This window comes from Suncus etruscus, chromosome 4, assembly GCF_024139225.1.
Source record: "Suncus etruscus isolate mSunEtr1 chromosome 4, mSunEtr1.pri.cur, whole genome shotgun sequence".
Lineage (NCBI taxonomy): Eukaryota > Metazoa > Chordata > Mammalia > Eulipotyphla > Soricidae > Suncus > Suncus etruscus.
The window spans coordinates 154,662,099-154,687,541 of record NC_064851.1 but is presented as its reverse complement, the minus strand read 5'-3'; the positions used below and the strand labels follow the sequence as shown (position 1 = coordinate 154,687,541).

The 25,443-nt window shown below is 41.1% G+C and overlaps 1 protein-coding gene across 1 annotated transcript in view; it reads right to left on the bottom strand.

Moving 5' to 3' along the window:
• The window catches only part of PDE6A (phosphodiesterase 6A), a 67,497-nt gene that overhangs the window by 38,934 nt on the left and 3,120 nt on the right, over positions 1–25,443 (bottom strand). Inside the window, 6 exon segments of the mRNA XM_049771820.1 lie at positions 7,370–7,444; positions 16,441–16,581; positions 17,208–17,279; positions 17,281–17,298; positions 19,260–19,306; positions 19,309–19,411. Coding sequence (XP_049627777.1) covers positions 7,370–7,444; positions 16,441–16,581; positions 17,208–17,279; positions 17,281–17,298; positions 19,260–19,306; positions 19,309–19,411 — 456 coding nt within the window.

Below are 25,443 nucleotides of genomic sequence, written 5' to 3'. Positions count from 1 at the left end.
CATTGGCTATGGGCCAAAACTCAAAAAAACCAATTTTTTTATTAAATAAATTAAAGAAAAAAACTCCTATAGAAAGTTTGAATAAATTGGGGCCAGAGCGGTGGCATAAGTGATAGGGCATCTGCCTTGCACACACTAACCTAGGAAGGACTGTGGTTTGATTCACCGGCGTCCCATATGGTCCCCCAAGTCAGGAGTGATCTCTGAGCGCATAGCCAAGAGTAACCCCTGAGTGTGACAGGGTGTGGCCCCAAAACCAAAAATAAATAAATAAATAAAAGTTTGAATAAATAGTTTTGGAAACCTGCAAGGGAATCTATTTAACTTTCACAAGAAGGAACAAAAAGATCAGTATGCTTTAGGTAAATGGGACTTTTCCACACACTGGCTCAGCCAACTTGCCTTCAAGGCTATATTCATAGAGTAGTGTGCTGGTTTTGGAACATGAAGGGAACCATCAATGAGCACCTTTGTTTCTTGTTTGTTTGGGGGTTTTTTGGTAAGTAAAAAGTCTTTATTTGGAGATATGGAAGAAAGGGAGAAAAAGGATAAGAGAGAGTATAAAAAAGAGAAAGAGGGCTTCTCCAACTGCAGAGAGAGCCCCTTACATGTCCCAGAGTTAAAGTAGGAAAGTAGGAAAGTCCACATCTCAAGAGGGGAGAGGCAGGTCACATGTGCATGTGGGTACCAAGTACACAGGCCCAGGAAGCTCATGCACTCAATGAGCACCTTTGTTACCTCTCCGTGAACAGAAGGATCGTTGAAAGCCCCTCATAAATATACTGCCAAATCCTCATGGAAAAAAATACCAAATTTTTCTTTTTGGTTTTGAGATTACAACCAGCAGTGAGTGTTCAAGGACTTCTCCCAGCTCTGTGTCCAGGGGCTGCTCCTGGAGATCAACTAGTTCGGGGATGTTTTGCATTTGGGAGGTTGACTGAGCTATACTTCTGTCCTAGAAACTCATTTTTTCTTTTCAATTTTTTGGTCACACCGGTAGTGCTCAGGGGTTACTCCTGGCTCTATGCTCAGAAATCGCTCCTGGCAGGCTCGGGGGACCATAAGGGACGCCGGGATTCGAACCACCAACCTGCATGCAAGGTAAACACTATGCCTCCGTGCTACCTCTTTGGCCCCTAGAAACTCATTTTTAAATATGCATTTTTATTTTTTATGAATTGTCTAATCCGTTTCTTGATGAGGTACCCCTGTGAGCCCTTGATTTTCTTATTTTGGAAGTGGGATCAGAGCAGCTCATTTCCAGGATACATTCCAGGTCTAGGCCATAGCAGTAGAGAAAATCCTGAGCAGGAGCACTAGACACCACAGGTTAGGAATTTTTTACTCCACATATGAGCAAGAACATCCTATAGTTCACATCGTATTAATTCGATAATGCCATTCAAGTTGCAGAAAATTGCAAGATTTTATCTTTTTTTCATAGTTGAGTAGTTCAGAAATACACTTTTGTTTGGTTTGTTTTGAGAACACACTCGACAGTGCTCAAGCTTACTCTGGCTCTGTGCTAAGGGATCACTCGTAGAGGCATTCAGGGGACCTATCTGTGCCAGAAATCAAACCCCACTTGGCTTTGTGCAAGGCAACCTGATCCATAGCTATGCATCCAATGTGAATAGGGCAGACCCATTAGATGACAAAAGTGAAATATTTGAGAAGACTGGAGATATAGTACAATGAATAGGATAGTGAAGCAGGTAGGGCACTTGCCTTGTACACAGCTCAATTCCTGAGCCCACCAGGAAGGATTTCTGATTACAAAACAAGGGGTAACCCATGAGCACTGCCAGGTGTAGCCTCCAAACAAGCAAAACATTGAAAATATAATTGCAATAATTATACTAGAGAAAAGTATCCTGGGTTTGAATTTGTGCAAGTCATTTGACTCTTTTTTGTTTGTTTGTTTGTTTTTGTTTTGGGATCACACCCAGTAGCACTCAGGGGTTACTCCTGGTTCTGCACTCAGAAATCGCTCCTGGCTGGCACTGGGCACCATATGGGATGCCGGAATTCAAACCACCGTCCATCCTGGATTGGCTGCGTGAGAGGCAAATGCCCTACCGCTATCCTATCTCTGGCTCCCATTTGATTCTTCTTCATCTCAATTTTTCAACTGAAAAATCATAATAATGAGGATATGTTTATAAACCCTCTGAGAAGAATCTAGTTGACTGTATTTCTGGAGAGTCAGCTTTGTATTGGAGCATAATTCACATCCATGTCAGAAAAGGTCGAGGAGGCTTAGAAAGGTTACCCCAGGGCCCAGGTCATGCAACCAACTAGTAGAAAAGAGACGTGGATGTAGACTTTCTCCCTTCAACCCCATGAAGATATAATTTGGACCAATCCTGTCCTGCTGTGTCCAGGGCCCTTGCTCAAGGTTTTCTCCATTGCTGTGTCCTAGACTTGGAATGAATCATGGGGATGAGCTGGGTTAACACTTCCAAGATAAAATCAAGAGCTCATCTCATCAAGCAGTCAGCCCAACCACCAATGTTTTATCTTCTGATTGTTCCCACTCTACAGCATTCTCACACTCTTTAAGGACAGAGACCTTGCTAGCTGAAATAATAAAATAATCCTTGAAGAGTGAGTTTTTTCATAGGAAGTCATGCAATTGAGTTAATAGCAATTTATCATGTGGAATAAGAGACTGTAGACTTATTTGCCCATCATCTGATAAAGGATTAAGATTCAGATATATAAAGCACTAATAGAACTATGAGAAAAGAGCATTCAACCCAATCAAAAAGTGGGAAAAGGGATGAATCGAACCTTCTTCCAGGAAGAAGGGTATACAAAAATATTCTCTACATAACTAATTATCAGGGAGATGTAAATCAAAACAGCATTGTGATCATCTCACAACACCATAAAGACACACACACCATAAAGACCAAGAACAACCAGTATTAGTGTGGATGCAGGTGGAAAATGGACCCTTATTCACTGCTGGTGGCAATATTGACTGGCCCAGACTTTCTGGAAAGCAGTATGGATATTCCTCAAAAAACTAAAGTGCCCTTTGACCCAGAAATTCCACTTCTTGGAATGGAGAAAAGACATTTTTCACCCCTATGTTCCTTGCAGCACTATTTCCAGTAGCTAAAATTTGGAAACAACCCAAGCGTATATAAATAAATAATTGAATAAAAAGACAGGATGATAGTACAATGAATAGGGTATGTGCCTTGCAATTGGTTGACCCAGGTTTGATCCCCAGCACGCATGTGGTACCCTGAACACCACCAGGAGTGATTGCTGAGTATAGAGACAGGAAAAAGCCCTGAGTATCTTCGAGTATCTTCACCAAAGAAGGAAACAATGGTACATATACATCATGAAATATTACTCAGTTATAAGAAAATATAAAACATGCAATTTATTGCTACATGCATGGATCTGGAGAGTATCATGCTGAGTGAACTTGGAAGGAGACTGACTCAGGATGATCTCTCTGCAGGATAAAGAAACATAGTGGGGGGAGGTAACAAATGTCTAAAGGAGGGGCCGGGTGGTGTCGCTAAAGGTAAGGTGCCTGCCTTGCCTGCTCTAGCCTTGGACGGACCGCGGTTTGATCCCCCGGTGTCCCATATGGTCCCCCAGGCCAGGAGCAACTTCTGAGCACATAGCCAGGAGTAACCCCTGAGTGTTACCGGGTGTGGCCCAAAAAAAAAAAAAAACCCAAGTGTCTAAGTATAAGTATAACTTGTGTCCAAGTTATAAAAAGAAGTTGTAGTGATGTATATGGATAAGGAATTTGCCTTGCATTCTGCTGACTGGGGTTCAATCTCCAGCATCTCACATGGTTCCCTGAGTCAGTTGTGATGTCTGAATGTAGCTCCAGGAGTAAGCCCTGAGCACCATCAGATGTGGGCAAAAATAATAACAAAAGTTATTAAAAAAAAAAAAAAGAGTGTCTTTCATAGAGGCAAGCAGATGGGTGGGAAGTAAACAAAATGGGGAGGGGTACTGATAGAGGGAAGTGGACACTGGAGAAAGGATTGGTACTGGAATACTGTATCCCTGAAACACAATCATAGGTAACTTTATAATTCAAGGTGACTAAATAAAAAAGTAAAGACTGTAGATGACGTTCCTAGGAGCCTCATAGTTCCAAGATTGAGAACTTTCCTGGTATGTATGGGAATGTCACATCAAAGGTATTAATTATGAATTCCAGAGCTATGAATAAGCCAAATGTTTCTCTCCATCTCTCTCTCACTCACTCACTCACACACACACACACACACACACACACACACACACACACACACACACACATCTTTACTATGAATAGGGTGGTGTTGGCTGGGTGGAATTGAGTTTTTGGGTAGAAACTGAAACTGACAATTTCAGAGAAGACAAAAGATCCATGGGAAGAGTGCTGGATAAAGCTCAGGTCAGGTTTTAGTTACCCTGTGTGGCTACAGCATGGTCTATTGAGTCCATGTTCAGGGTTTATTGGCCACGAGAAGAACAGGTCTGTTTACCCTGCATCTTTTCCACATGTCTGCATTATTTCATCTTCACAGATTTTGTGCCTTACCTTGCAAATAAAGCAATTGTGTGAGGACAGGATCCACAAACTCACATGCCTAGAGAAGTCTTATTTAAAGACCTTTTCTCTCACTTCTCTTCACAGTGGACTGTTGCTCGCTACTGATTCAGCTCTTGAAAGCACAAGGTCACTACCTGATCCCTGATCCTGGACTTTTGAGAACCATTTTTCAGTCTTCACAAGAACATATCACAAGTTGAAACTGTGTTCTGGATTTTATCACCCCCCCACGAATATTTCAAAAAGACTAAAGGGATATGTATATTTCCTTTGTGTATTTCTTTAGATGTATTTCCTTAATGGTTATAGTTCTTAGTGTGTATTTCCTTATGTAGAGGTAGCTTTCCCCATCCCTTTTTTGGATCTGCTTTGTAGGAAATTCTAGTAGATTAGTTTCTCTTTGGATCTGAGTTCAGATTAGAACCAGGTTAGGAATTGTTTAGCTCGTTATTTTTATCCCCATATGAACCAGTAGTATCATGTGGCACTGTTCCATTTTGCATAGGCACATTAAAATGGGGGAGTTTTAAGTATGGAAAGTTCTTATCTAATAGGGATAGGAACTCAAAAATTGTATAGTGCAGGGTAGCCTTTCACCCTGAACATTTGTCATAATGACTTGACATTGGACTCAGTTGATCAGACATCAACTATCCAACGCTGAACCTTAGACCCAATCCTTGGAACCGGCAGGGTTTTCTGCACCAGCATCAGGAATCAAACTTCCACTTGGGAAGACCCTAATGCCACCCTGGCACCACCTAGCTCCAGGGTGGGCTCTATGACAGCTCTATGACACCCGGTGACTAGGCAACAGCAGCAAATTGCTTTCAGGGCAGGTTTTCTTGCCTCGCCACCTAACAGTGAGATGAAAACAGAAGACACTCTGTGATACTCCTTGTCCAAGATGAGGCTTAGACATAGAAAATGTACTCTAATTACAGAAGCCTGACTGTGACAACGACAACTGAGAACTTTTCCTGGAACCATGAAGAAAGACCTTAGGACTAAGCAATTAGTATTTCCTTTCTGATTTCCCTCCAACAGTTGCTGCACTATGCATAAAAATAAAAGTCACCACCCCATTTTTTAACTTTATTTTTATCTTCTAGATAGAGCCTCTCACCTTTTCATAGAACAGTGGGACATGAATTGCTTTGTTTTACCTCACATTTCTGCACTTTTTTTTGGGGGGGGTTTTTAGGCCACACCGGCACTCAGGGGTCACTCCTGGCTCTGTCCTCAGAAATCACTCCTAGCAGGCATGAGGTTGGGGAGCATATGGGATGTCGGGTTTCAAACCACCGTTGGTCCTGGGTCAGCCACTTGCAAGGCAAACATCCTACTGCTGTACTATCTCTCTGACCCTAACATTTCTCCACGTTTTTTACAAAGTTGAGAAAAGGGAGCTATAGGATACACAGTAGGAACTTTGATGGAGGGATGTCAACACTGGTGGTGGGAATGGACCTAATTCACTGTCACTGTATGCCTGATATGTAATTCACAATGATTTCAATAAAAAAATAATAAGGGGGCCTTGGAGGTTGCTGAACACTATATGACTGAAACTCATTCATGAACAACTTAGTAACTGTGGAGAAGAATTACTGATTTATGAACAACCTTGTAAACCGTGGTGTTTAAATAAGGTAATTAAAATTTAAAATAAAGAAGGGGGCCTGGGGAACACACAGGGATTTGTGGTGACTGAAAAACTGGAGAGAGTAATGCTCAATTCCTAGGAGAAACAGCTCCATAGCTCCTCCACTCCTTTTGGAGAACCACAGCTACATTTTTTTTTTTCAAATAAAAGTGAGCACCTGGATATTTATTTGATGCCTCACCTGGTAGTTCTCAGAACTTACTTCTGCTTCTGCCTCTGTTCTCAAGGATCCATTGCTGGTGGTATTCAGTGGCATCATATAGGATGCCAGGGCATAAACCTGGGTCCATTGTATGCAAGGCAAATGCTCTGTCAAGTGCCCCATGGGCTGTATTTTTGCTCCAGTCATGAAAAATATTTTCATTTTAAAATAGTTAAGCAATTAACTGTTACCTAATTAAAAATGATATGTAGGGACTAGAGAGATAGTACAGTGAGTATGTTACTTTCATGTTGCACATAGCTGACCCAGGCTCAATCTTCATCATCCATATGGTCCCCAAGAACTACTAAGAGTAATTAGTTCAGAGCCAGGAATAAACCCTGGACATCACTGAGTGTGGTAGCCAAATAAACCAAAAAACAGGTATATAAAAACAATTTGAAAAATTGAGGAGGGATAGTACAGCAGGTAATGCTGTACACCTGGGTTCAACCCCTGGCATCACATATGGTCCCCTGAGCAAAGAATCAGTAGTAAGGCCTGAACACTGCTAGGTGTGGCCCCCCAAAACCAAACAAGACATACTTTTAAAATCATAAATTATAAAGTCAATAAGTCTATTAAGTGAAACTGGTCTTCTATATTTTGACCTCCCTGCTTGAGTAGGTTGCCTGATCTTCCTGGAACTCTTTCCTTAATGGTATAATGAGAACACCAAATTCTCCTTGGTCAGTCCCACATGATTATTAAGAAATGCAAACTAGATATTAAAAAAAACCTTGCAAATTACAAAGGTGGGCCAATTAGGGGGAGTTGTCATAACTTCATAAGCAACAACTGAACCCAAGAAGATAAATATCTAAGTGATAAAGAAGCTCTTTCTGCAGGACCTGCAGGGCAAGACTTGGTTCACTTTCCATCAGTTAATTGATCAAATTCAACAGGTTAGAAATGGACCTACCCTTCCATCTGGAGTCCTGGGACCCGAATAGGGTGGCACCTCACCCATCAAGACTGGCCACACATCAAAAAACTCCTAGGAGTGAGAAAAAGAAATAATTACTCAACTTAGACATGGCTCAAGAAAAGATTAAGAAAACAAAACAAGAACAGCCTGTGTGAGTCATCTATCACTGAGATTTTGAAGGTGAGAAGAGTTCACAGAAACCTAAGCTGGAAAGGGCTGCAAGGTTCATTAGTGTTGGAAGGATGTCAGTCAAAGTCTGTGTTTCAAGGCAGAGGAAACTAAGTCTGTCTAGTCATTCATCAAAACAATTGGACCTGCTTGAAGCCCGCTCCCGCTTCTCAAACTGTGCAACTTCAGAGGGGAAATGCAGTTGCTAAGGCTAGACTTTGACCTTAAGGACATTCTATGCACAACGGTTAACTAAAGCAATCTCCTTGCGGCTCCATTAAAATAACGAAAGCAAGAAATAACCGGTTTTACAGGAGGAGACTTTATTACTTATATGTAATATTGTAAATATGTATGGATTTACAGAATATTTGAAAGGGTCCAAGAGATACCAGAGACATAATACAGTGTGTTATGGTGCTTGTCTTGCATTAATAATTAATAATGAAATTATCAAATCCAGATTTGATCCCTGGCATCCCATAGGTCTCCCAAACAACACCTGGAGTAATTCCTGAGTACAGAGCCAGGAGTAAACCCTGAGCATTGCTGGGTATAGTCCAAAAACCAAATAAATAAACAGAAAACAAAAAGGTCCAGCAGTAATTCAAGATAGCCTTGTTTTGTAAGTGTGAGGTCATGAGCTCAATCCTCAGAACTACCCCAAGTGCTAGTGGCACTGCCTGTCTCCACAACACAAGGTCCAAACACTGTGCATCCAAACCAAAAGCCCCCCACCCAATTATTGCTCAAACAGTAGTAACAACACATGGAAGGAAAACTGGGAAATGAATTTTCTTTTCTTTTTATTTGTTTTTTTGGGGAGAGAAGGGGTCTCATACCCGGCTGCACATAGACATTTAAAGTGTCTATGATACACTGATGACTAAAAAAATGTGGTGATGATAACTTGTCCTGATTGAGAACAATATCACCCCAACTATGTATTTTAAGATTATTCAATTAAATAATTTATTTATTAAAAAATAAGGAAGGAAGACATAATAAAACACAATAATACCTAATAAAACATAATAATACCATAACAAAAAATAGTAATACCTACCCTCCCTACAAACAATAAAAACAACATTTATCAAAAACTTATTTGGGGGACATTTGTCTTGCATGTGTTTGGCCTAGGTTCAATTCCCCAGAACCCCATATTGTCCCCCAAGCCTGCAAGAAGTAATTTATGAGTGCAGAGCCAGAAGTAACTCCTGAGTGCTGCTGAGTGTGGCCAAAAACAAACAAAAACAAAACAAAGTTTTTGGGGTCAGAGCAATAGCACAGCAGATAAGGCATGGGGTTAACCCAGGGTTTGGCACCACCAGGAGTGATTCCTAAGTGCTGAGCCAAGAGTAAGCCCTGAGCACTACTGGGTGTGGCCCGAAAAGCAAAAATCAGAAACAAAGACCCCAAGCCTTTATATTTAAAAATCTAAAAAATCACCTCTTGTAGAAGCAGCCTGATGAATGGGAGGCATATAGGAATGGCGGATATTGAAAGAGGGAAGTGGGCACTGGTGAAGGAACTGCTGTTGAAACATTGTATACCTGAAATTCTATGAATAACTTTGTAATTTCATGTTGTCTAAAGTTAAAAAATAAATAAAGTTTTTATAGTGCAAAGCAGCAACAAAACCAAACAAACAAAACTAACAATGTGAACCTGATGTATAACATAGAAAATACTCTGAAAGAAGATTTCTCTAGACCTTACTTTCTTTTCTGGAGGGTATGGTTTGGGTCACACCCTGCTGTAGTCATGGGTCTATGCTCTAGGGTTCACCCTGGTCATGCTGAAGGACCATGCAGGACCAGGGATTAAAGCATGCTTTCAGCCCAGGTAACTATCTTTTCAGCTCCTAGACCTTCCCTTTCTTTTCTTCCTTCCTTCCTTTCTCTTGCATTGACTGTGGGAGTGTTGGTCTCTAGACAGCTGTGTTCAAGGCTACTACTGCTACTGGCTCTGAGCTCATGGATTACTTGGGGTAGAGCTTAGAGGACCATTATGGTGCTTACTATCAAACCAGGTTCAGCTGCAAGGCAAGCACCTTATTCATGTTTTTGATTATTTGTCCTGGCTCTACTCTCAGAAATAGCTCCCGGTCAGGGCTGGAGCAATGGCGAAACGGTAGGATGTTTGCCTTGCACACGGCTGACCCAGGACTGAGCGCAGTTCGTCCCCCAGTGTCCCATATAGTCCCCAAAGCCAGGGGCGATTTCTGAGCGCATAGCCAGGAATAACCCCTAGGTGTGGCCCAAAACCAAAAAAAAAAAAAAAAAAAGAAAAAGAAAAAGCTCCTGGCAGGCTCAGGGGACCTTATGGGATACCAGGGCTCGAACTCAGGTTTGCCACATGCAAAGCAAAGGCCCTACCTACTGTGCTATTGCTCCACAGCATCTCTCTCTCTCTCTGTCTCTCTCTCTCTTTATCTCTTTCTCTCTGTCTCTCTCTGTCTCTCTCTCTGTCTCTCTCTCTCTGTCTCTCTCTCTCTCTCTCATCCCTAGCTCCTCATTTATTAAACTATGATTTAGTAACCTATTAGGGTCATATAACTGAATATGAGGGCTGTGAAAGCTATCAAAAGTTTATTTTACAGTAAATTTCATTATTATTTACTATTAGGTTCTATTTTTATACCTATTTTATATACCTATAAACTTGGGAGTAGCATAAAAATTCTTGAGTAAAAAGGGACCACACCCTACAAAGAAACAGCCCAGCTCTAGCACTTAATCTTATCAAACTGCGAAGCCACAAAATTTGTTTTAGATCTATAAATCCTGGGTCATGCAATGCTTCAATATTTTATAGTAGTGGCAGCCCAGTAGTATCATAGGAACTCTGATGGGAAAGTTACAGTGAATCTGCTAACCTTGGTGAGCCTGAACAGTAAGAAACACTGGAGGCTCAACTACCACCAACCTCCATCCACTTAAATCCATACACAATAACTTTAGGAACACCCTGGATAGATATTAAAATCATTTCAAATTGACCTGTGTTGATTTATGTTCTGATAATTCCATTTTCCTTTGTGTTGCAGCAAACAATATGAAGTAAATTTGTTTGTGCTTTCATGGAGACAGGCTGTGGTGCTAGGTGGAGATTGGGAAACTGGTGAAAGGAAGGACACATAAGTGGGATTGGTGCTTATGAGCATTTCATGCCTAGAATTATTTTTTGGGTTTTTTTGGGGTTTTTTTTTGGGGGGGGTGGTTTTTGGGCCACACCCGGTGACGCTCAGGGGTTACTCCTGGCTATGTGCTCAGAAATCACTCCTTGCTTGAGGGACCGACCATATGGGATGCCAGAGGATCGAATCACAGACCATCCTAGGCTAGCATGGGCAAGGCAGATGCCTTACCCCTTGTGCCACTGCTCCACCCCCTAAAATTATTGTATTATGAAATATTTGTAAATCACTGTTGTAACAAAAAATAGAGAAAATAAAGAAGAGGAAATAACTAACAAAAAAGTATAAATGTATAAATGGAAAATGTTTAAGAAGCCCTGCTTTAGACAGCTGGAATTAGATAAAATGTATTTAGTGGACTAATGTGGCTCAGTGATAGAGCACTTGCCTTGCAAGAATAAGGCACTGGGTTTGATCCTCAGCACCAAAGAAAGAAGAAAAAAATGAATGTACTTAGGGCTGGAGATATAAGTACAGTGGGTAGGATGTTTGTCTTTGACATTACCAACCTAGGTTTGATCCCATATGGTCCCTAGAACCCTCTAGGAATGAGATACACAGTGGAGTCCTCCACTCTGAGGTACATATTTACAAAGCTGTTTGTGATCGAGTTTCAGTCATACAATGTCCAATACTTGCTACCAGTGCAATTTCATGCCACCAATGCATCTAGTTTCCCTCCCAACCTCCCCTTGCCATCCTTCATGCTTGTCTCTGTGGCAAACATTTTTCTTCTTCTTCTTCTTCTTCTTCTTCGGCTTCTTCTTCTTCTTCTTCTTCTTCTTCTTCTTCTGCTTCTGCTGCTTCTTAGTCTTCGTTTCTCCTTTCTTTTTTTTTTTTGTTTTTTTGTTTTTGTTGTGTTTTATTTTTTTTTTGGGCCACACCCAGCGGTGCTCAGGGGTTACTCCTGGCTGTCTGCTCAGAAATAGCTCCCGGCAGGCACGGGGGACCATATGGGACACCGGGATTCGAACCAACCACCTTTGGTCCTGGATTGGCTGCTTGCAAGGCAAACACCGCTGTGCTATCTCTCCGGGCCCCCTTTCTCCTTTCTTTTAGACGCTGTGGTTTAAAAAAAATTTTTTTAAGAAGAGCAAACAATGGTGTCAAATACAGTCAGCAGAATCCATCCAGGACTTAATAAGAAAGGATGACGATAGCACAAGGCTGGTGGGGAAAAAAAAAAAAAAAAAAAGCCAGGAGCAGAGAAATAGTCAAAAGGGCCTTGAAGATGCAGACACTTTGTTTCAGGCAGCCCAGAAAACTGAGGCCCTTTCCTGTTGCATCCCAAAGGGTTTTTCTACTTCAAGCCACCCAAGCCATTGACACAAGCCTGACCTCCAGTGAATGTCCTGTGTTCTCTTGGGTGGTGAGCTGCTAGTGGAAAATGCCCAGGCCCTGCCCTTTGCCTCTCACTTGTTGGAGCCTATTTGTCTTGGTGATTTTGCTCATTCTCATATCACCAACCAAAGACAAGAATAGAGAAATCTGCTGAAATATGGGTTCCACATCTTCACCCCTTTGTCCAAGGTGAAAATGAGAACTAGAGAGCAACTGAAACCCACAACACACTGCTGCTAGATGCCACATAAGTAAGGTACCCCCTTTCTTTCTCCAGTACCTGTAGGGTTTGGCTATTCTTAGTAATGTTAGTAGGTAAGAAACAAGACTAAAATGAAACCAGCAGAATACTGGCTTTTATGGACTTTTCACATAATATTAACAGTGCCCATAAAAGTTTACGAACTGGCAGGATGGCTCAACATGATGCAGGCAGCCAAATTCCTTTCTAGTAGTAATTTCTGAGCAGTGAACCAGGAGTAATTCTTGACTGCAGCCAGGTTTGACCCAAAAACCAACAGCAACAACAACAAAAAAAAGTTTAAGTATAAGGCACAAACTGGTTAATTAAGATTCTTACATCTCTTAGGACAAGGAAATGCCTATTTTGCAATTCTCACTTAAATGGGACTTAGTTCAAAAAAAGCAGAGGGGAAAAAAACAGTATAGATAAACCTGCATCTGAGGTTAAACCTTTAAGATACAAAGTGGGGAGCCAGAGCGATGGTGTAGCGGTAGGGCCTTTGTCTTGCATGTGACTGACCCCGGATGGACTGCGTTCCATCCTCTGGCGTCTCATATGGTCCCCCAAACCAGGGGCGATTTCTGAGCACATAGCCAGGAGTAATCCCTGAGCATCACCGGGTATGGACCCCCCAAAAATACAAAGTGGGCACGTTAAGTTTGTTTGTTTTTGTATTGGGGCCGCACCCAGTGGCACTCAGCAGCACTCCTGGCTCTACATTCAGAAATTACTCCTGGCAGACTCAAGGAACATTTTGGGATCTATGGGATTAAATCCAGGTCAGCCACATGCAAGCACACACCGTACCCATTGTGTTATTACTCTGGCTCCAAATGGATTTTTTAACCCAACTACTCATGAACTCTTTTGATTGAGAAAAACAAACAAACAAACATGTATTTGAGTTCGTTCATTGCTATTTCCTGAAGCAACAGAAATTAAGACAAATGTTTGAGGCTGCTGAGCACTGTCAGGATAGTCCAGGTGATCTCTGACACTGCCTGAGCAGCACCACTTTCTGGCTTTGACTTTGCTACCAAGTTGGCTAAAAATTGCTAGGAGAGACCATTATGCCTCTTGAGCATCAGTGGTGAGAAAAAAAGGCGGGGTTGTGCAGATTTAGGTTCAATTCCTAGAATCCCATGTGGTCAGTCACCTGTGCATACCAGGAGTAACTCCTGAGTGTAGAGCCAGGAGTCACCCCTGACCATTACCAAGTGTAGTAGTTCCCCATAAAGAAAAAGAGAGAAAGGAGAGAAAAGAAGTTACCAGGAGTTGTTTTCTGAGTGCAGAGATGAGAATAAACCCTGAGTACAGCTGGTGTGACCCAAACCAAAAAAAAAATTTTTTTTAACTCTTCTTTATGATGAGAGATGTAATAAGGGACTTTTTTTTGGGGGGAGGGGAAAGGGTGACAACACCTGGCAATGCCAGAGCTTATTCCTGGCTCTATATTCAGGGTTCACTCCTGGGTGTCTCAAGGTACCAAACGAATGCTGGAAGGAATTCAGGTTGGCCATGTGCAAGACAAGCACCCTATTATCTAGACTACCATTCTGGCACAGCTAGTAGTAATTTCTGAGCAGTGAATCAGGAGTAATTCTTCTTTTTTTTTTTTTTTAGGAGTAATTCTTGACTGCAGCCAGGTTTGACCCAAAAACCAACAGAAACAACAACAAAAAAAAAAGTTTAAGTATAAGGCACAAACTGGTTAATTAAGTAGGTTTGTATCCTATGTGATAGTTATTATTAGCTACAATTTTTATATTTGACTAAAAAATGGACAAATGGAACCAGAGAGATGCTACAAATGTTTGAACACTTGCTTTTCATATAAGAGGCCTGGGTTTGGTCCACACATTGCATGGAATCCCAAGCTCTACTTGGAATAGTCCCTGAGCACACAGTGGCTCCACCAGGTGTGTGTTCCCTTCCAAAATACAGAAAAATAATTTCATCGTATAGGTGGCAAAATTGGGATTGGGGCATTTGCCTTGTGTGGCACTAACCCTAGAGAAATTTCTAGAATCCCATACGGTCCTCTGACTCCCACCAGGACTGGTTCTTGAACACAGAGCCAGCAGTAACCTCTGAGCTCCACTAGATATGGGCAAAAAAAAAAGTTTTTTTTATTTTTTGGGCTTTTTTTTTTTTTTTTTCTACGTGTTGTAGTGGTATTCATTGTCTATATGATGTAGGCAGCACACTCCTCTGGCTCCTCCCTTTCTGGATGGGCTGACTTGCCTCTAAGGGAGGGGAGTCCTCCGTGGATGAAGCCTCACACTGGGTCAAATCTTAGGCCCGAGCATGTAACAGAGAAGACAGTCCAGAGAGAAATGTTTGCTTCTGTGATATAGCGCCGTTCTTAGTGTGATTTTTCCTTCTTGTTGCAATGGAGTTCTTTCCTTAGAAAGAGTGCACGGCCGCGTAGCGAAGCGGAGCGGCCGTGCTCCTCTGAGCCTCTTTTTGCCCCACTCGCAAGAGTTTCACGCAAGAGGACAGTAGACAGACATAGACAGGTCACACTCACAGTCTTTCACAGCTGAGCCCCACTGGGCCGGTGTACTTTCGCGGATTTTCCCCGCCTGGTGTCACACACAGGGAGCCCTTTTTTTTTTTTTTTTTTTGGTTTTTGGGTTACACTTGACAGAGCTCAGGGGTTACTCTTGGCTCTATGCTCAGAAATCACTCCTGGCAGGCTTCGGGGACCATATGGGATGCCAGGATTCGAACCACCGATCTTCTGCATGCAAGGCAAACACCTTACCTTACTTTACCTCCATGCTATCTCTCTGCCCCCCCCCACAAATTTTAAAGATAGCAAATCCAGTGTCAGAATAATATACTGGAAGAAAAAAATATATAAGTAAATACAAAATAAATTTAATAACACTGGTAATCTCTTTTTTAATTAGAAGGATAAGCAAGATACTTTTTGTATATTCAGGGTAGAAAATTAAAGTTTTAAGATAGCCAGAATTGGTAGAAATTGTGGGAAAAAAACCTTGGTACAATGGAAATGAGAATTTAGAGTGGAAAATTTGGGGAAATTTGTTTTAGTAACTCCACATCTAAGGTTTTATCTATAGATATTCTCTGCCAACATAACAGGAAGTTAACACAAAGCTTGTTCATTGCATCACTGCTTTTAATTGCAAGAATATTTATAACTTATTTAAATGCTCAGCACTGAAAGAAAGGATTCCTTAACCATGGTAACATTCCAAGTAAGGAAGTTAATTCATGTAGCTAAAGGTACGGACGAAGTGATTTTAGGGAGTGGAACAAAGGCACTTGCCTTGCATATTACTAACCCAGGTTAGATATGGTCAACCCTTATCAACCCCAGGCACCACATATGGTCCTCTGAATCCCACCAGAAATAAACCCTAAGGACAGAGCCAATGGTAAGGTCCAAACACCACCAGTTGTACCCGCCCTCCAAAAATGTGTTATTTCTGCTGATGGCCGACCAATTTCTTCCAAAACAAATTGTCAAGGATAATAACCTCAAATTGTCAAGGATAATAAACCTCAAATTGTCAAGGCAGATATATGTATGTTTGCAAAGAAACATTTATTTGAAAATAGTCATGGAGCTAGCTGAAGAGCATTTCTGGGCCATTTTGAGTTCTGCTTCTGTAGCCAATGGATTAGCTGCAAACCTGCCATAAATATTCTGGGGAAACACGTCTAAACATCTGTGTCCACTTTGAGTGCTTGGGAAAGCCCTGGTCTCAAGATATTATAGCAAAGGTTCATATGCACACCTCTTCATTCATTTTCAGAGAACTGAAGTTGGTAAGTTTTTTCCTTTTGAATTCCCACCTGACATGCTCTTTATTACTTAAGTCTGCCCCTTATATGGGCCTTCATTTTCTATTAACTCAGGAAAGTACAGTCTGTTTTTTCTCAACTGTACCCTAGATTAACTTTTCCCTCTAATACTTTACTGCTCTCTTTCATACAAAATACCTATGAAAATCTTTTCACAACCACCACATTCTGTCCCAGCCTCTTCCCTTTGTGGCTAATGTGTGACTGGACTCTGGGCTTGGCTGGTCTTGTGTTTAGCCTGTTCTTTGAATCACCAGATCCAAAAACTCTCACCTTCTGCTTAGTCATGTCTAAGAGCCCCACGGAATATCTGTCACAGTTGAGGAAGGCTCTGACTGTGTACAGGGCTTTGTGGAATTGTCTCTCAATGTCTGTGAGCTCTTCAAAGACTTTGCTTCCAGACCACAACAATATCTAAAAAAATAAAAATACAAAGCAAAGGTTTGAGAAACATAATAGCAATGTCACCTATGTAGGTAATAATAGCAACTCTTTAAGTATCTCTAGATTTTAATCTCATAAAATCATAAAAATCCCAGGGGTAGGATGGACCTTTATCTTCATTTTTATGTGTAAGAAAACTGAATTTCAGAGATCGTAACATAATTGTCCAGTTTATGTCTTTCCATTTCTCTGATCTTCACAGGTTGCTGATAAGAACAATAGTAGTAAACAATGAGCACAAAATGTTGTACTACACATTATATCTTTTGCTACTTGATAATAGTATTAGGAGAATAGAACCCCTAATTATTCTCCCCTTGTCAATTGGCTTTACTAAAGATTGGAGAGGAAAAATTAATTTTCTATGGTTTTAGAGCTAGTAAATGACTTAGCAAGAATTTCCATCAGCTATCTCACTTGAAATCTGGTTCATTTAATGCCTCTGAGCTTGAGCTTTACAAATCCATTCCCACAAGACCAGAGACTCAAGGCTGAAACTCTTAACTTCTGGACATTCCCATTACCACTCGCCAAATAGTGTGGTCCACCTTGTTTCGTGTTCACCCATGTTCATAAAAGGACATGTTTCAGTCTACCTGACCACGCCGAGTCTCACAGTTGTGTAAGTAACTCAGGTGATACACTTTCATGTTCAGATTCGCAAAATTGGAGGTATTTGAAGAAGATCTGAAAATAAGATCACAAGAGAGAAAATAGATGAGAAGGAGCCACTCCTACTATGGCTACTTGTTCCATCACTAAATATCTGTGTGTTTGAGGGTTGCTTTTTAGGGATGGAATAGGCTTACCCAACTGTAAACAGAGTTACTTTTTGCCAACTCCTGTGCACTTTTTCAGCACAATGTCTGAGTGTTTTATAAATTCCATTCAGGAGTATGCTCAGCCATACTGACTGTGGTAGGATGGTCTGTGTTGCTAAACCCCAAAGGACTGACGCCTTCGGATCCTTGAGCAGTTCCCTGGGGCTACCAACAGTTTATAAGAGGTGAATATGACAAACCAAGGTTGGCTCATAGTTGGCTAGTCTTGTACCTCGGCATTCTCTTTCCGTGGATCTCATATCATCAAACAACATCATGAAAAATATCAGTAAGAAATGAAAAAGGTTTGTAATACTTTTGGTATATACTGCCAGGGACTATAGCACTACAAATCTCTGAATTTCACCAGTTGAGTTATAAACTTTGTAAGAGTGAATAGTTATTTGTGAGGGTCCTGGGATGACTCAGTGGCAAGATAATGCCACTTTCCAAGTTTCATCCCTCCATTCTACCCATGTGGCAAAGATTTCTTTTTGACTCTGTTGTCATAAGGGATATGTCATTAATGCAATCAAGGTTGAAAATCCAAGGTCTCTGGCATAAAGACAGATGATTGTGAATACATCTAAAAACAGAAATTTCTGGCTCATGTGGGTGCAAGCACAACTAAAGTGTGTGAGTCCTTTTGGTATTGTGGCTGAATGTGTGAGCACCCAATCCAGTGTGTATGAGACCCTGGTCTTCCTACAAAGAAGCAAAGGAGTTGAGATCTATCTGTGACTGTATGTCAATTGTGTCAACTATGTGATGCATTTTATTTAAATAAAGTAAATAAAAACTTCACTAGAGGCAATTTGGCAGATGGACTTCAAAATGCTGATTTATAAAATGTTGCATAATTAGAGTGGAATACTCAAAGAATATAAAATAACAATGTTGATAGAAGGGCACTAATGTTCATTGAGTTTGCAATATTTTATATATGCTGTGATTATCACAAATACACCATGAAGCAGATACTTTAAAATCATTCCCTACCATGACAATGATAGAAAAATACAATTTCTGTCTTAAAGACAGGCAGGCAATGGAGGAAGAGGGAAATGGGGAATATTGATTGTGGGAAAGTTGCACTGATGAAGAGGAAGTGTACATTTTATGGCTGAAACCCAATTAAGAACATGTGTGTAACCATGGTGCTTAAATAAATAAATATTTAAAATAATAAATAATTCCCCTTTCAGACCAGAGAGAGATCAATGGAGCTTTGCATGTGTTAGACCCATGTCTATTCCCATCACTGTAATTCCTGAGCACAGAATGGGGAGCAGCCTCTGAGCAGGACCAATTGTGGTCCCAAAAACAAAATAAATAAAATTATCCCTATTTCCTGGAGCTGGAGAGATAGTATAGCAGACAGGGCTATACTATTTTGCATGCAGCAAACCCAGGTTCAATCCCTGCCATCCCATGTGCCTGAGCACCACCAGAAGAAATTTGAGTGCAGAGTCAGGAGTAACACCTTAGCATTGTCAAAAGTACCTAACAAGCAAATAAATAAATACATCATACATAAATAATACTCCCCATTTATGTCCTAAAGAGGAAAATTGAAGTCAGATATAAGAAACTTTCTAAGTTCCAAATGTAGTAGTCACAGAAAAATCATTCTTATATTCCCTAGTTCCTCAACACAGTTGTACTGTAACCACCATCCTGCCCAACCTCTCTCTCTCTCTCTGAAAGTGTCAGACTAAACTCTCTGTCGGTACTAATGGGAAAACTGTGCGAAGTCTAAATGCAAGGTACAGGAAACTGTATGAACTGGGGAAAAAGACATTTGAATGTTCATCTCCACATCCTTACCTCCTCATCAAACTTTGGTGAAGTGCAGTCATCCACTTTGTTCACAGCATGAGTATTGCCACCACATCTTTGCCATTCATTATGGGGGAAGCCAAGATATTTTTGGTTTGGTACTCTGTGAGGTTGTCCACAAAGTCACAGAAATGTTCATCCTGAAGGACAGTAAGACAAACATGGTAGGCAGAAAAGCAAAGAGAACTGAACAACCCCCAAGTTTCAGATATGTGGGGTAGGAGAGCCTAAGTTTGCTATTTTTTTTGGTTAACAAGAAAACTGGTGACATTTCTGTCAGTCCATTTCCCTTCAAAGGAACAAAATGCTCAGAGATAAATTCTTCCCTAGAGTCCTCAAAAATCAGCAGGAAAGATTTACTCTATCTGAGATAGATGCCCATTAGAGACCCAGAAGGAGAGAAGTTTTCAAAGTCTCACGGACCCAGGGCAGGATATGAGGAGTGTTATTCTTTGCCTGGGAAGAGGTGTTTTCAGAAGCTTTCTCTTTTATTATTTTTTTAGGTTTTTTTTTAATGCCATGATTCAACATGATTGTAGTTTTGATTTCAGTCATACAAAGAACAACCTCCTTCACCAGTGCAATATTCCCATCACCAATGCCCCTATCTCCATCCTTCTCCCCTGAGAAAGCTTTCTTGATGTGATGACAAGATCCCAAAATAGAAATGTGAGTGAGTTAAAGATCTTAGTATAATAATTACAATTACTAGTAGGTCACTTTGCTCCTTCATCTCCCTTTAATTCTTCTGGTACCCTATGAAATGGGTACTGGGAGCAGCCCATCTTAGAGAAGGAAGCAGTTCTCATAATATCAGGGGGCTAGAGTGATAGCATAGGTGAATAGGGCATTTTTCCTTGCACGTAACCTGGTCTGAGTTCAATCTACAGCACTTCCATATGGCCCCCTGAGCCTGCCCAGGAGTAATTTTTGAGCACAGAGCCAGGAGTAATCCCTGAGCACCAGCTGGATGTGGCCCCCCAAACCAAAAACAAAAAAAAAGTAAAAAAAATATATATTAAGGTTAACATCATTGGTTATGTTCGTATGTGATTGACTCCAGAACTTGATCCACTCAACTGCCTTTCAGGGAGATTGAGTAGGTTAGGCTGGGTCCAGGTGGTTGAACAGCAGTATCAGTTACATCCAGGTATTTTAGCTGTTCAGTTCTAGCACCACACAACCAAGTCAATGGCTGTCTTGTAGCTATAGATTTTTTTATTTTATTTGCCTTTATTGTTGAAAGTTATGTGATTTGTAATATCATTAATGATGGCTTCCACATGCATAAAATTCTACTAACTCACCCATCACTAGTGTAATTACCTCCCCTCTCCTTGGAATCTCAGTCCCACTCCCTTTCAAATACCCCTCTTCAGTTATTTGGATCAATTCTCTGGTTGTATTGCCTTTGGTCTTTTATTTTGCTCTGTATCTTTAAGACCCATATATGAGATAGATCTTCTCCTCCTCCTCCTTCTCCTCCTTCCTACTCTTTCTCCTCATTCTCTTTCTCTTCTTTCAGCATTATATCCTTTTACTTCCATCCATGCACATCTCAAATTGCATGATTTTGTTATGTTTTTAGAGCTGTGTAGTATTCATCTGTGGTAATAACACAACGTTTTAAAATAAATAAATTCTTTAATTGATATCACCATGAGATATAGTTCACAGAGCTGCTCCTGATTGAGTTTCAGTCAATGTCCCATACCCTTTACCAGTACTCATTTCCTGTTACCACGTCTCCAGTTTTCCGCCTGATTTCCCTGCTGCCTTACTCCTGCCCTCTTCCCTGCAAGGCTCTGTGACAGACACTTTTTCTTCTCTTTCTCTCTCTTCATTCTTTTCTTATGCCCACTATGGTTTGCAACATTGTTATTGAAGGCATATCACTTTATCTCTTTTCAGCGCCCCAGTTCTTTTCAGAGTGATCAGTTCCAACTATGATAATCAGAGTGGTCCCTTCTCTGCCCTAACTGTACTCTCTTGCTATTTGTGGCAAAGACCATGGACTGAGCCTTCTGGCCTGAGTCTACTTGTCTGTGGATATTAATATCATAGTATCTTTTTATTAATATTCTATAAATGAGTGCAAGCATTCTGTGTTTATTCCCTTCTCCCTCTGGACTCATTTCACTAGAATAGATACTATGCATTTCATATATAACCAATTTCATGACTTTATTTTTCCAATTATACCACAACTTCTTTTTTATTTATTTATTGTTTTGGGGCGGGCCACACCCAATGACGCTCAGGGGTTACTCCTGGCTATGCACTCAGAAATCGCTCCTGGCTTGGGGAGACCATATGGATGCCAAGGATCATCCATATGAATGCCAAGGGTCTGTCCTAGGCTAGTGCCAGCAAGGCAGATGCCTTACCACTCTACACCACTGCTCCAGCCCCTATACTGTACACAACTTCTTGATCCATTTACTGGTAATTTGGTTTTATTTCTATTTCTTAATCATTGTATTAAGTGTAAAGTCATAGATATTAATGGAAGCAATGTCATGTGCTTGTGCTAAGTGACATGCAATAGGAAAATAATAAGAGTCAGGTCCACATACAGATAGTAGTAGTAATGCAAGACATTCAGCTTGGTTCAGACCTCTGGGAATCCAGATGAGCATCCATTCCACCAAATATAGACATGCCTAAAACTGCCTTTGGGAGGGGGATAAAAATCATGGTCTGTGTGGTCAAGAAGAAGAGACAAACCCTGAATTGTTGCTTCTTCATACCCCCAAAAAATTGACCCTTTCTGCTTCCCAATAACACTGTGGAATCTGAAAACCAGAATTATTTGGGAATAAGCTCTAGAGGAGGCAGATAGTCCTGCTGTCACCTGAGAATAGAATTGTATATAGCACTGAGTATGCAGAATTTTCCCATGATTTCAGAAACTCAGGGTATAAAATTCTTGTCCATAGATGCCACATGGAGGTTGGATTAATTAAATTAGGCCACAGCAATGTCGGCAGTGATGCTGTCTAAGACAGTTGAAGGGTAAAGGAATTAAAAGAAGCTGCCTGGATCTCTGCTTGAATTAGCATGATTGGATAAGCAAAATCTCGAAAGCACCATGAAGGACTTTCCATGTCATTCTTTAAGAACACTGGAGATGGGGCCGAAGAGATAGCGTGGAAGTTGGGCGTTTGCCTTGCATGCAGATGAATGGTGGTTTCGAATCCCTGCATCCCATCTGGTCCCTGAGCCTGCAGGAGCGATTCTGAGTGTAGAGCCAAGGAGTAACCCTGAGCCCTGCCGGGTGTGACCAAAAACAAACCAAACAAAAAAACAAACAAAAATATGGGAAAAAAAAGAACACTGGAGAATCACTGAGAATAGAATAGGTCTTGGGGCAGAAGATGGAGAGACACATTCCAACTTTCAGTTTATTTCAATAATTGCCTCTGTCTGAGAAAGCAGTATTTGCCCTCACCTGCATCAGACAGTGATGTTATTCAATGCAAGTAGAGATCTCTTTTCCACTGACTTCTCTGTCCCTCTCAAGTCATAGGATGCATTCACTGACATCTGTACCACCTACTTTCCTATACCTCTGGCAGAGAAACAACTCTAAATGAGCTGAATCATGACAGTTTGAACTTCAAAACTGTCAGATGCAAAAACTACAGCTCAAACTGTTTATTTTTAAGTTCAGACATCAGGTCTGCAGAAATAATACAGAGGGTAGGATATTTGCTTTGTATGCAGCCAACCTGGCTTCAGTTATGAGCCCTGAAGTGATCCTTGAGTGCAAGCCAGGGGTAAGCCCTGAGCATTTCCTGCCAGGATAGCCCATAAACCAAATATTAAAACAAACCAATGAAAACCAGCTATCACACAAGCAACTTGTAAAAGTCATATGCCAATACTAGCCCCACCACTATCTCCTGTGCTTCTGACAACCCAGCCATAAACAGGAGCTCCTAGGACCCCCTTTGTGGGGTCCAATAATTTGGTTAAAACAGCTCAGAATCCCTAGTGGGGGGAAAAAACACTTATTTACATTTACTGGTTCATTATATAATGAGAAAATATAGATGAGTAACCAGATGAAGAAATAGATGGGGAAATATCTGGAAAAGCCTCAAACACAGAAGCTACTGTTTCCATAAGCTGGGGTGCACCAACTGCTTGGCACATGGATGTGATTCACTAACCTGGAAGTTCACTGAACCCTATATTTTGGGGAAGTTTAAGGAGGTGACATCATGTCACAAAATTGGCTATTACCTTAATTTTCAGGCTTTCTCCTCTTTGGAGAAGGGCAGATGTAGATAAATTCTCCTTATCTTCTTCCCCTCCTCTTCATCCTCTTCCTCCTTCTCTTCTTTCTCTTCCTCATCATTTTCCTCCTCTTCCTCCTCTTTCTCTTCCTCCTCCTCTTTCTTCTTTTATTTTTCTTCTTATTCTTTTTCTTCTCCTCTTCCACATCTTTCTCCTCATTTTCTTCCTCCTCCTCCTCCTCCTCTTCTTCTTCTTCTTCTTCTTCTTCTTCTTCTTCTTCTTTTCTTCTTATTTAAAAATTTTTAGTTATATCTGGTGTTGCTCAGAGCTTACTCCCGTTTCTATGCTCGGGAGTCATTCCTGGTGGTTTTGGGGAACCATATGGTGTTCTGGAGATTGAACCTACATTGATTGTATGCAAAGCAAGTGTTCGATCTGCTATACTGTCACTCTGGCCTTTACAATAAACTTTCAAGCTTCTGATCATAGGTTGGTATTTCGGATGATCACTAAGAGTTAATATGGAGCCCACAGGAATCATATTATTAGGAAGAATGGGGAAAAGAGAACACCTATAACCCAGAAAAATCCTACATGTCTAAGAGCTCTGTGTCAGAAGTTGTTATGAAAATAATGTATATATACCATTATAGAAATTAAAGGTCTGGAGTATAATGGAGCCAGTATAGGGAGTTTGCCTTGCATGCACTTGACCTGAGACAGACTCAGGTTCAATTTCCGAACCCTTCCCATATAGTCCCCCAAGCATGCCAAGGAGTGATTTCTGAGCTCAGAGCCAGGAGTAATACCTAAATGTCACTGGGTTGTGGCCCAAAACAAAAAATTAAAAAAAAGAAAATTACAGTATCACAGTATATTGAGGAGGAAAGAACATCTCTTGTTTTTATGAACTTCACAAATGTAAGGAGTATCCACTCTGTTGCAGGCAAGGGACTAGATGCCAAGACAAGTTGGATATAAAGAAGGGTCTCATGAACTTTTGTAATAGAAGAAGGGGTTAAAAATGAATACACAGAGGGTGCTGGAAAAAATAGCACAGCAGTAGGGCATTTGCCTTGCATGCAGTTGATTGAGGACAGACTGTGGTTTGAATCCCTGCATCCCATATGGTCACCCATTGCCTGCCAGGAGCAATTTCTGAGTGCAGATCAGGAGTAACCCCTGAGCGCCCCCAGTATAACCCCCCCCAAAAAAATACATAGGGGCCAGAGGGTATAGTAAGCAGCTAAAGTGCTTGCCTTGCACATGACCTACCTGGGTTCAATTTCTACCCCCTTGCCCGATGGTCCCCTTAGTACCACAAGGGGTGATACCTGAATTCAGAACTAGGAGAAAGGCCCAAGTGTTGCTGGGTGTGCCAACCTCTACCCTCAAAAAGGAATGAATATCCGAGTGGCAAAGTTTGTCCAAAGGGATAAAAATGTACATGCTTTGCAGGATGTGAGCCATACATTTGATCACAGGCACCACATGGTCCCCCTTTAGCACTGCTGCAAGCAACCCCCACAATAACACATCGCATCTGGAGTAGGTCCCGAAACAAAACCTAATCAACAGAATGAAAACACACAATAATAAGTGCACAAATACTGAAACAGTTGTCAAAATAGGGACCAGAGAGAATATAGCAAGTAGGGTGCTTGCCTTACATGTGGCCAACCCAGTTCTGATCCCTAACATCCTATCTGGTCCTTCCAAGCCAGAAGTGATTCCTATGTACAGAGCCAGGAAGTAAACTTAAGAGTTTGAACACTACTGGATATGACTTAAAAACAACAATAAAACAAATGGGGACTAGAGAGTATAGGGAGTAAGGCCACTTGCATTATATATTGTAAACTCACATTCAATATGAGACACCATATGGTGGCCTGATCCTGTTAGAAGTGATTCTGAGTGTAGAGCCCAA